General features: G+C 40.2%; 1 protein-coding gene across 2 annotated transcripts in view; it reads left to right on the top strand.

Annotated features, from left to right (window-relative positions):
- The window catches only part of SLC22A3 (solute carrier family 22 member 3), an 86,816-nt gene that overhangs the window by 37,085 nt on the left and 37,406 nt on the right, over positions 1 to 12,325 (top strand). For both annotated transcript variants that reach the window (XM_026505169.4, XM_057310910.1), the window contains exons 2-5: positions 4,492 to 4,595; positions 7,555 to 7,709; positions 9,176 to 9,344; positions 10,208 to 10,325. In XM_026505169.4, coding sequence (XP_026360954.1) covers positions 4,492 to 4,595; positions 7,555 to 7,709; positions 9,176 to 9,344; positions 10,208 to 10,325 — 546 coding nt within the window. The remainder of the gene's footprint in view (positions 1 to 4,491; positions 4,596 to 7,554; positions 7,710 to 9,175; positions 9,345 to 10,207; positions 10,326 to 12,325) is intronic.

The following is a 12,325-nucleotide window of genomic DNA, read 5'->3' as shown; positions in this document are numbered from 1 at the left end:
GAGAAAGACATACATGCTTGTGTCCTTGATTCAGACTTTGATGAGTTTGACGAGAGGTAGGTTTTAGGTCTCTCTGGGAACTACAACAAACTTTTAGTTTGTTTATTTCAGGAAAAAGTCCTTAGCCTATGAAGCTCATGGGCTTCATTGCCTGTTAACCTCTCTTTAAACTTGAAAACATATCACCGACCCAGAGCTGTTACCGTAGCAGACAGTGAGCTCAGAGCTGATTAGGAGGCAAGGGTCCGCCTCCTGGATGTATGAATTAGAGCCAAAACCAAGCCTCTGAATCCTTGTGTCTGCTGTGCTGGTCCCTATACTGGAAACATGTGTGTGTGCACGTGTGCGCATGCATTTCCTCACAGGTACACAATTTGAGTTAATGTATTTTGTACTTTTGATAAATAGCAGGCTCCCAGTCATAAAAGCAGAAACCAGTCTAGGTATTTCAAGCAGCAAGGGATTTAGTAAAAGGATTTGGATTTGAGTTGTTTGGGAAGGGCTAGAACAGCACTGAGGGGAGAGATCAGGAAGGACAGCACCTGCAGAGCCCTTGCCCTGCTCCAAGGCATTACAGAGCCTGTGGGCCAGTATCCCTTATGCCTCAATGTGGACGGGGAGTGGTTAGAAACACTGACTGACCTCTACAGCCACCAGCCACTGTTGTCACTGCCCCGATTAGAGCTGGAACTGCTGCCATATCCAGAAGCAGAGTCACCACTACCTTCTTCCTGTTTTCTGATCTTGCACTTACTCTCCCCTCCCCCACTGGCAGAGCCTAAATAGAACCTTGCTGGCAAAGGATCCTGGGAAACGTACTTTCCACACCTCCAGCACAGAGAGCTGACAGTATGTATCCCAGATGGCATCATAGTACTTTAGAGAATGTTATCACAGAACTTTAGCCACTTAGATGTTTATTTTCAGTTAAAATATGAAAAATATTTATTTTAATGTGAAATATGAAAAATCCTCTGACAGTTTCTCTTATGGGAGAGTGAAGAAGATAATCAGTTTATGTTAAAGAATATTTTGTGGATTCAAAGACTATGGGGGGATATTTAAATTCATACAATTCAAAAGCAGCTGAACAAATTCATTGAAAGGATAGCTCTTGATGGGCCTTGCTATGTCATCTATGAAAAGCTTGCCTGCATCCCTAACTAATCCAGTTATCTGAAGCACAGATGGAGGAGGCAAATTCTAAAATCTTTGGGAATTTCTACTTGACACTGGCTGCACTTTTCTGAAGCAAAATGTTTTCTCTGGCATTTAAATCACCTGTTTGATTTCTAAGATCTGATATACTTTTATTCTTGTTGCATTCTTTTGTTTGTTTTTATTAAGTTTTTATTTTAATTCCAGTGGAGTTAACATACAGTGCTATGTTACTGCCAGGGTACGATATAGTGATTCGGCAATTCCATACGTCACCAGTGCTCATGACAGCAAGTGCCCTCCTTCATCCCCATCACCTATTTCACCCATCCCTCCATCCACCTCCCCTCTGGAAACCACCAGTTTGTTCTCTAGAGTTAAGAGTTTGTTTCTTGGTTTGTCTCTCTCTCTCTCTCTCTCTCTCTTTGTTTTGTTTCTTAAATCCCACATATGAGTGAAATCATATGGTATTTGTCTTTCTCTAACTAACTTATTTTGCTTACCATTATACTGTCTAGCTCCATCCATGTTGTTGCAAATGGCAAGATTTCATTCTTTTTTATGGCTGAATAATATTCCGTTGTGTATATATACCACATCTTCTTTATCCATTCACCTATCGATGGACACTTGGGCTGCTTCCCTAGTTTGGCTATTATAAATAATGCTGCCTTAAACATAAGGGTGCATATATCCTTCTGAATTAGTGCTTTTGGATTTTTTGGGTAGATACCCAGTCGTGGATTACTGGATCATAGGGTAGTTCTATTTTTAACTTTTTGAGGAACCTCCATACTCTTTTCCACAGTGGCTGCACCAGTTTGCATTCCCACCAACAGTGCAAGAGTGTTCCTTTTTTTCCACATCCTTGCCAACACTTGTTTCTTGTGTTTTTGATTTCAGCCATTCTGACAGGTGTGAAGTGGTATCTCTTTGTAGTTTTGATTTGTGTTTCCCTGATGATGAGTGATGTTGAGCATCTTTTCATGTGTCTGTTGGCCATCTAGATGTCTTCTTTAGAGAAATGTCTGTTCATGTCTTCTGCTCATTTTTTTTAATTTTTAAAAAAATTTTTAAAAATTTATTTGAGAGAGAAAGAGAGCAGGGGGAAGGGCAGAGGTAGAGAGAGAAGCAGACTTCCTGCTGAACATGGAGCCTGATGTGGGGCTTGATCCCACAACCCTGAGATCATGACTTGAGCCATAGGCAGATGCTTAACTGACTGATCCACCCAGGTGCCCCTCATGTCTTCTGCTCATTTTTTTAAATTGGATTATTTGTTTTTGGGTTTTGAATTTTGTAAGTTCTTTGTATAGTTTGGGTACTAGCCCTTTATAGGATTTGTCATCTGCAAATATCTTCTCCCATTCAGTAGGTTGCCTTTTAGTTTTGTTGACTGTTTCCTTTGCTGTGCAGAAGCTTTTTATTTTGATGTAGCCCCAATAGTTCATTTTTGCTTTTATTTCCCTTGCCTCAGGAGACACATCTAGAAAAATGTTGCTACAGCCAATGCCAGAGAAATTACTGCCTGTGCTCTCTTCTAGGATTTTTATGGTGTCAGGTCTCATATTTAGGTCCTTAATCCATTTCGAGTTTATGCTTGTGTATGGTGTAAAAAAGCTGTCCACTTTCATTCTTCTGCATGTGGCTGTCCTCTAAGTACATTCTCTACACATTTATTTCCAATGGGAAATTATTTCAGATAATTAACATTTGCAGGTTTACTTAAAATAAAATTGTTGTGCCCAAGAAAGCAGTACCTAAATCGTTGATAAAACTCCTTTAAATCACCACAGCTCCTACTGCCATGTGTCTATGTAAATCCTTTTTACTTTTTTAATCTCCATAAGTCTTCCCAACAATTCTGTGAGGCGGGCCAGCTACTCATGCTCCTGTTTTCTTCCAGCTATGTTAAGTGACAGAACATTAGCTGCAGAACCAAGACAAGAAGTTGGATTCCATAAATAAGTGTGACAGTTTGCTTATGAATGTGTATTTACGAATGCTCTTCAAGCTGGGGGTGAGAGCTTGCCCTTTGGACGTACACACAGCCAATTACAGGGTGGAGGGCTGGGGTCCTTTAAAGGAAATCCATGGTCGAGGGCCTCAGCTCACGTAGGTCCAGAATGGATCTTCCTGTGAATATGTGTGCGATGAGGATGCAGATCCTTTTTCCTAATTCCTTCTCCCACTTTGCTAAAGGAATCCTACCTCTGTCCCATCCCTCTGTGATGCACTGACCTGAGGTTTAAAAATCTGTGGGGAACCGAATAACAGGACAGTTTGGACTATTGGTTTGGGTATTAAGAAGGTAATGAAGAAAGAAAGTAAATGACCCTAATGATTTGATTGAACAACTTTTTGTAAGTGTGGTGGTTTCCTTTTCCTTCCTTGCAGCAAGATTGTGGGAGAACCTCAATGGCCTGTTGGTTAATAGAAAAGCAAAACTAATTTTGATGATAGATCGCTGTGTGAGTCTCAGCATGTGACTGAAAGGGAGCCAGAAGAACTGAATGGTGTTGCTCTAACAAAACCCTCTCCAGTCTCGTTAATTTGCTTATACAAACAAGTTTTCCTGGCACATAAATTTTTAAAAATGAAAAAAGGGAACAGAATTGATGTTTAGCCTTAACTGGTTCTGGTAATAAACAATCTTCCTCTGCACATTACATAAACTAGCTGGAAAACCCCAGGCTTTCTTAGCATTCTTCTAGAGATACAGAGGTGCATTTCCAACAAAATGTTATTCCCATGCAATAAATCTTTTTCAAAAGTCATCATATTTTCTGTTTTTGTCCATTGTGGTCTAGTAACAGTAATTATAACCCCATGAGAAAGGTTGCAAATATTTAGAGACGTTGTCAGAGGGAAAAGTTTTTTAAATTAAATGTCAATTTATATACATACTTTTTACACGCAGAAATATTTATTTACCCCATCGTTAATGCAGTACACATTAACGCAAAACACAATAAAACATTTTCTACATGTAATATTAGGATGCAGGTATGTGGGAGTGGAAATAAGAATTCAGAGAGAAAAAAAGATTGATTTCAAATTGAGACTATTGAACAGCTTGTTTTTACTGCATGATGGTAGGTGGCCAAGGCTCTGTTATTTAGACTGTTGGATACAGTGAATTACATCTTTGGCAGTTATTGAAACTGACAAAACATTTATATATCAGTGTAAAAATATGCATGTGATACATTTAAAAATTTTAAGGAGTGTTTGGGCAAAAATGTTTAATGATCGCTGATTTGGATGGAATATCAGTTGTCTTGCGTATAAGCAGGGTCACATGTCTCCCATGTATTTGCTTTGTTTTCCCAGTTTGACCTCGTGTGTGTCAATGCTTGGATGCTGGACCTCACACAAGCCGTCCTAAACCTGGGCTTCTTGGCCGGAGCCTTCACCTTGGGCTATGCAGCAGACAGGTAGGCACGGATATGACAGCCACTGACAGCACTAGAACATGGTACATATGTGTGGAGATGAAAATGTTTAGTGTTAACCACTAGAAAACAATTTTTGCTAAACTTGGAAAAAATCTTAATTTCTCTACTTGCGCCATTCATGCTTATTTGGTTGGACGAATTCTCTCCTTGTTCAGCTCCATCTCCTTACTCCTTGAACTGCACAAATAGATGGGGCTGCTCCCAGTGAGTCTGCAGGCATCTGAGTGGAAACACACACCAGAAAGGCAGTAACTTCATCGTGGGGCAGATGGCTGGCTGGCTGAACGCTGCGGAGTTGATTCCCTGGGCTTCCATAACTCACTGGTTGGGGTCTGATTAATTTAATCAGAGTTGGCCCCTTCCAAATATGTTTCATTTAATTTTTTTGAAGAAATCCTTGTATTTTATTCTACGAGTTAAAAACTCTGCAAAAAGGAGTTTTTTGCGAAGACCATTAAAAGAATTTTATCTGCTATGTAACATTCATAAATATACTAGTTAATGGCAGATACGGTGAGTGTGTATATTGAAGATAGTTATGCTTTCTATTCAAATATTCCTGTTTCAAACATTATTGATGTTGGTTATTGTATTTTGTTTGACTATTCCTTTATCCCAATTCTAACTATGAAAATATGTGCAGTAATTTAATTATTCCTTCTATACCCGTTAGGACAGGGGTAGGAAAGCTTTGGCCATTGGACGCATCTGGCTGAATGTTGCTCTGGTCACTCTAGCCCAGCCTGGGTGGATCCTTGTGACCATGCCTGCGGTGCGCAGTGCTAAAGGTGCCTTCTGGAGAACTGCCCACTACCATTAATTATCTAATTGGAGACAATAAAATGCCCCAAATTCTTTAGCCAATAGATGGTCTGCATTTGACCAGACCAGGACTTCAAAGTGGGCAGAGTCTTTGGTTTCTTTTTCTGCTCTTTTATCTGTCTCTTAGTTTTCTCTTGCAGCCCCCTGCTACCCTCTTCTGCATGTGACTTTCTCCTTAATCCTTGTGTCTGATGCTCTTTCCCTGTCTTTTATCCATGTCTTTTTCTACAGTTTCTTCTTATAGCCCTTCCCATTCATCTTTCTTTTTTTTTTTAATGTTTTTTTATTATATTATGTTAGTCACCATACAGTACAGCCCCGGTTTCCAATGTAAAGTTTGATGACTCATTAGTTGCGTATAACACCCAGTGCACCATGCAATACATGCCCTCCTTACTACCCATCACCAGCCTATCCCATTCCCCTACCCCCTCCCCTCTAAGGCCCTCAGTTTGTTTCTCATAGTCCATAGTCCTTCATGCTTCATTCCCCCTTCTGATTACCCCCCCTTTCTTTATCCCTTTCTTCCCCTACCGATTTTCCTAGTTCTTATGTCCCATAGATGAGAGAAATCATATGATAATTGACTTATTTCACTTAGCATTATCTCCTCCAGTGCCGTCCATGTTGCAGCAAATATTGAGAATTCGTTCTTTCTGATAGCTGAGTAATATTCCATTGTATATATGGACCACAACTTCTTAATCCAGTCATCTGTTGAAGGGCATCTCGGTTTCTTCCACACTTTGGCTATTGTGGACAATGCTGCTATGAACATTGGGGTGCATATGGCCCTTCTCTTCACTACGTCTGTATCTTTGGGGTAAATACCCAGTATTGCAATGGCTGGGTCATAGGGTAGCTCAATTTTTAACTTTTTAAGGGACCTCCACACTGTTTTCCAGAGTGGCTGTACCAACTTGCATTCCCATTCATCTTTCTTTTCTTAATCTCCCCACACATCACTTTCTCCCCTAGCTGGCTATGACTCACAATGGAAGGATATCTTGTCAACATGTATTTCTGATTTAAACATTAGGTTTTGCTGCTTCTACATGTTTCTCTCTCACAATCAGTAAACATATCTCCAAATAAAAGTAACTCAACTAAAGGAGGGAGGCTTTTCCTACCTACGTCCTAGCAGGGGACTGAGTGGCCATCCTCGGAGATGACTCAATGCTTTGGAGAGGAAGACAGACCCATGAATGAGTCTGCCTCACCGCATGTCTAGCCATCTGTCAGCAACTTCTCTCCTTCATGTCACTGAAGGGAAGGACAAGAAATAATTTAACAGGCCACATATCTATGAGAGGACAGTGTAGGAAGGACAGACAGTGAATTTCAAAACCTAGATAAACCAAGACTGCTTCTGTCTCCACTCTGCTGACCGAAGCAAGATGCTGCATATGTGAATTTGGTGGGAATTTCTATGGGAAAATGTTTCTGAATCAAATCTCTTAAAGGCCGTGGGTGACAGGCTTCCACCAGCCAATAATTTGGCACAGCTATGCTGAACCACTTAACATCAGAATCCCAGAATATGGCACACAATAATGTGTGCCCTTTGCCTACACTTCTAATAATAGTTGTGTAAGTGGTGAGGATAAAATGCAGAACTTGAGAACAGCTCACATGGGTTGTGAACTTCATAGTTTGTAAGAAGCTTTCACATTAACATTTCCTTTGAGCCTCTACAACCTCACAGTAGAAAGGGAGGAGGAAAAATACAACCCACCAACAAACACAATCTGGGTCTTGGATTGCTGAAGACATGGACCCAAGGTTGCATGACTGGCTGATGCTTGAGCCAAAACTGAAGCCTAGGCCTGGGACCATCTTTCTTTCCCCCTTCCACGCCATTCACAAAAATGCTATAAAGTGTCCAAGCAATCCCAAAGAATACAATCCGTGCTTTACATTTTTGTCATGTCATTTCAGAGGCACATGTTCTTATTTGCCCTGGTTTTGGTATAAAACAAAATGTAGAATTTTCAACAGTCTTAAAACCAAAATTTCTGTACTTAAACCTCTTTTAACCACACTTCTAATGATAGTCTTTCTCATTGTGTCGAAGGAAACGTTGAAGGTGACTTCTTCCTCTCTCTTTCTCAAAAAGGTACGGCAGACTAGTCATTTACCTAATATCCTGTTTCGGTGTTGGCGTCACCGGTGTTGTGGTGGCATTTGCACCAAATTTCCCTGTGTTTGTGGTCTTCCGCTTCCTACAAGGTGTGTTTGGAAAGGGGACGTGGATGACCTGCTACGTGATTGGTAAGACATTGCTCCGCCTCTGTGTCTCTGTGACAGCCAGGGGCAGGTGGCTGGGTGGTGCCAGCCAGTCAGCCCTCCTGGGGCTCGCATACGGAGGCTTGGCGGCTGCCACAGTAATGATCCCTGCAAATAGGAAGGTGTGGGGGTGAGATTCTGACTCTTGAGAAATTAAAACGCCACCTTGCCAAATATGGAATATCACAAAGTACTTGGGTGAACCACTTCCTAGCACAGCCATACTCCTAGCACATTGTTGCTTTGCTTTATCAGAGATGAATTTTTAGCAGTTCTTGAAACATTTTTAAAGCATTTTCTGTGTATTTCTGATAGGGTTTGAGATGACATTCCTATGTTCTCAAATACGATTTCTAAATTCTACTGCTTTTGTTCAAGTGGAGAACTTTTTACCATGAAGGAGATCTGACCTAAAAACGAGAAGCTCATTTGTGAACCTTTGTCTCTTTCATAACTAGAAAGTTTGACCTTCTGGGTATGAAAGAAAGAAAAACTTCCCGTTGCTCTTTGCTCATTTTACTGGGGAAAGTCCTGGCTGCTACTTTGGTTCTGTCTCTAGTGATGTCCAGGACCAGCTACCTACTCTAAGGGTCACGGTGGATTTGTGAGCAGGGAGAGGCAAAAACTCCTTTCGATTATTGCTCCAGATCATTAGGCTTCTAGTCCCTTCCATTACTGCTAGACAATCCCTCCCCAAGCAGTGCCCACTTTGGGGACCCTCGGAAGATTTTTTTATGAGCGGGGAAGGAGGGAGAGTGCTGGGAGGTTGCCTGTCATTGGCTGGGGCAGAAGGGATACCTTTGGAACATGAAGCATTTTTAAGGAGATCTGAGTCTCGGTAAATTTCAAAGCTCTGATGGTAGGGCACGACTAAGGTAGCATATCCCAGGATGATCGGAATAGAATTAACAACAAATAGAAATGGATGAGTTTGGAGGAGATGGAGGAAGGGGGAAGGATGCCAGCAGTAAAATTCCCCATGTGATTTTTAAAGAATTACCACATAAATGGAAAGTCCAACACTGTGGAGAGAATTATCATTGGATAGAAACTATGTGGTGATCTTGAAAAAATTATTTGTAGAATTCTAATGCTCATAAATAATCTCTTAAAGAGACTATAATATGCAAATCTTTAGAAATATAGACATCTAGCCAGTTTATTCTAGCTCTGTGTTGATAAAATAGTCATCATTTAAGAACACATATGTTCTTTGTATACCCAGAAGAGTGCTGGGCTGGGTGTGTGGGATGAGCCTGGAATGTGCTTTCAGGTAACTGGCAGGGAAGAGAGCGAGCAGAAAGCATGGCTCCACCGCGAAAGACTTGGTACCTTTAAGAGTTCTGTAGCATTCTAGCAATGCCAATGGATATGACAGATGTAACATCTCTGTTTGTTTATTTTGGAGCTGATCTTGAGCTTCCCTAACCTCTGTGTTTGTTTTCCTTCAGTAACAGAAATAGTAGGTTCAAAGCAAAGGAGAATTGTGGGAATTGTGGTCCAAATGTTCTTCACCCTTGGAATCATAATTCTCCCTGGAATTGCCTACTTTATCCCAAATTGGCAAGGGATCCAGCTAGCCATAACGCTGCCCAGCTTTCTCTTCCTCCTTTATTACTGGTAAAGTGGTTTTGGTCATTATTGAATTTATTCTTATTCCACAGAAATATAGAATTTGCACTTCTAAACAACCACAAAAATGAAAGCAACTAAGGAGATTTCCTAACATCTCCGGAGTGACTATTGGCTTTGGGAATTTCTAGAGAATTTGAGAATTTACGGAGAGTATTCTTTGTCTAACAGTTGTTAATTAAATAAGTTAATAAAGTACCCAAACAGAAAATTCTATATAGAGTATTAATTATGTTTTATCTTGTAATATCTTCGTGAACACTATAAGGCAACGAACCATATCTGCCAATATTTCAACATGCAAATTAAATGCAATGAAATCGATTTGCTTCTCTGTGTTCTATTAAGCAAATTAATATTATTTAGGAATCTCCTGAGGAATAAGGAAATGTTAAGAGCAAGAAGCAATTATCAGAAAAATACAGGTTATATGCATTTGACTCTTACTGTAGTGAAAATATTTTGATCATTCCTCTAATTTAATTTTAATATATGGGGCAATCAGTTTACATGAATTGGGTCTTCACCCCTTCCTAAATGCTCATTAAATCCCAGTTCTCTTCATATGTATAATCAAGGACACTGTGTTCTAGGACAGCCTGGGTTTACAAGAACAATGCAATATTGATTATTTTTATTATGACCAATGATCCAGTTATCAAGTGAGCATTTTTCCCTTCCATTATAAATTTTCTCAAATAATCTATGTTGCAGAGAGCCTATTCTAAACTCTCAGAATCTCCCAACCTTGTACCTAATCCCAAGATCTGTTTTGATAGAGAAACTCAAGTCATTAACTTTTAAGTTTTGAAATTACTAGACATAACTCAAAAAAGTCTTCTTCTTGCCAGGGTGGTTCCTGAGTCTCCCCGCTGGCTGATTACTCGGAAGAAAGGAGATAAAGCATTGAAAATCCTAAGGAGCATTGCCAAGTGCAATGGGAAATATCTCTCACCAAATTACTCTGAGGTAATCTTACTTGTTACTAGTAGCAAGCATTGTTGAGTGGGTGAGTTGATTTGTCTCTTATGTACATATTATCAAAGAGCTGACTAAATCATTTTTAGTTTGGCTTTAAAAAGGGGGGGAAAAACCTTTGGGAAAAATCACAAGGTGCACTAAAGAAGACATGGTTGTGGAATTGTGATAGCACCAGAGTGAAGGTCAACTGGTCCCTTGGCCCATGTTTCAATTGTTGCACCATGTTGCTCGAATTGTTATACTTAACTTACCATAGGCCTGTACTATGAAGTCATTCATTCATCCCACTTTGCACAAACTATAAATCTTTTCTTGACATTCAGGGTAGTCTAAAGATTTGTCTTTAAATGTAATCTTGGAAATACTATCTATCTGAATGAAGCCTACTTTTCCTCCCTCCCTTGTTTTCTCCCTCCATTGTTTTCTTCTCCTTCTCCTTCTCCTTCTCCTTCTCCTTCTCCTTCTCCTTCTCCTTCTCCTCCTCCTTCCCCTCCTCCTCCTCCTCCTCCTCCTCCTCCTCCTCCTCCTCCTCCTCCTTTTTTCCAGCAAAGGCTTTTTGGGTCCTTCTGTATCACTACATTAAGAGAAATGGTAGGGACTCAAGTTCATTCTTTGCTCTTTGGAATATTTGCTATGCCTTTGAAGACATACAGATATATCTGAGATAACACCTGAATAATTAGAGAATAATATATAAAAATATATGGCAATGCTTTACTGTGAAGACGAAGTAACAGAGGGATTATTCTAAAACAAATATAAGAATAATTTTTGGAAGATATGAATCTTTGATAAAAACCTTGACGAATATTAGGTTGCTAACATCATTTTTTTGTTTTTTTTTGTTTTTTTTTTTGTTTTGTTTTGTTTTTGTAGCACTCAGTGGGTTTTGATAGAACATTTTGGGGAAAAAAACAAGCTTTGTTAGTTTTCTTGTCATGTCCCCAACCTCCCACAACTTGGCCAGAGATATTTGGATTTCTACCTTTTTCCTTCCCTCTTACATTCAGTGGCAAGCAGTAGCCTCTGTGTTTACAGAGGCTTCAATTGACCAGTCAACATTGGTTTATAATGACGTACCTTGGGCTTTACAGACCACATACAATGCAGTAAAGATAAAATATGAACTGTTTTAACCATGAAGATGAGTCGATCCTTGTTCTTTGAGCACATTTGGGCTGTGGATTCATTTTAGGGAAAAAATATCCCATTGCCCTCTCCCCTTGCTCAAATCACATTAACCTTGGTCTTCACCACTGGATCAAATGTATGATAATCTGCACTCAGTTTTAATAGTCAAATAAATATTTTTGCTCTTCGTTCAGCAGTATCCCAAAGACGTTGCATGTGTAGTCCCAGAGTTAAGCATATGTCAGATTGACATCAAGGTTTTTAAAAATAGAGAAAAGACAGTGTGTGCTGACAACTTAGGAAGGCAAATGCCACTTATCTAAGCATGTGCTGTGTTATCGTGAGTACTGCTGAGAGGCCGCGGGATGATTCCCAGAAGCAGCTGCTCTTACACATCCCCTGGTGTCTAGTTCAGCGCTGCTCCCATAGACCCACGGGTGCCCTTCTAATGCATGAGAGCTCTAGAAACATTTTTACAGGGAAGTAGTTCAAGGTTCGACATGGTTGTGCTTGTGAAAGATCATGAACGGTGGATCCCGTGGCTTCCAAGACACGTTAACTCTGGTTTTAAGCAGTTAGATGATCCCCATTTGAAAGCCAGGTTTGAAGTCAGACATGAGTTTCTCTCAGGACTTTAGCACCCGAGCCACCACTGTCCATGATGAGTCCATACTGCGATCGTTTGATGAGCCTCTTTGGTCTTTAGTCTGTAGGTTCCTGTTCTTTTCTTTTCGTTGTAACCTTAGGGTTAAAGAACGCTAGGGTTTCTTTCGGGCTTTTTAAGTAGACTTTTCTGCAGTCTAAATTTGGTTGATTACATCCTTAGGATCCTTTAACATGACCCTCTGTCTCTTGCA

The sequence above is a fragment of the Ursus arctos genome, unplaced genomic scaffold (assembly GCF_023065955.2).
Source record: "Ursus arctos isolate Adak ecotype North America unplaced genomic scaffold, UrsArc2.0 scaffold_13, whole genome shotgun sequence".
In the NCBI taxonomy this organism is placed as follows: domain Eukaryota; kingdom Metazoa; phylum Chordata; class Mammalia; order Carnivora; family Ursidae; genus Ursus; species Ursus arctos.
The sequence above is the reverse complement of the archived record's forward strand: the minus strand, read 5'-3'. Positions and strand labels throughout refer to the sequence as shown.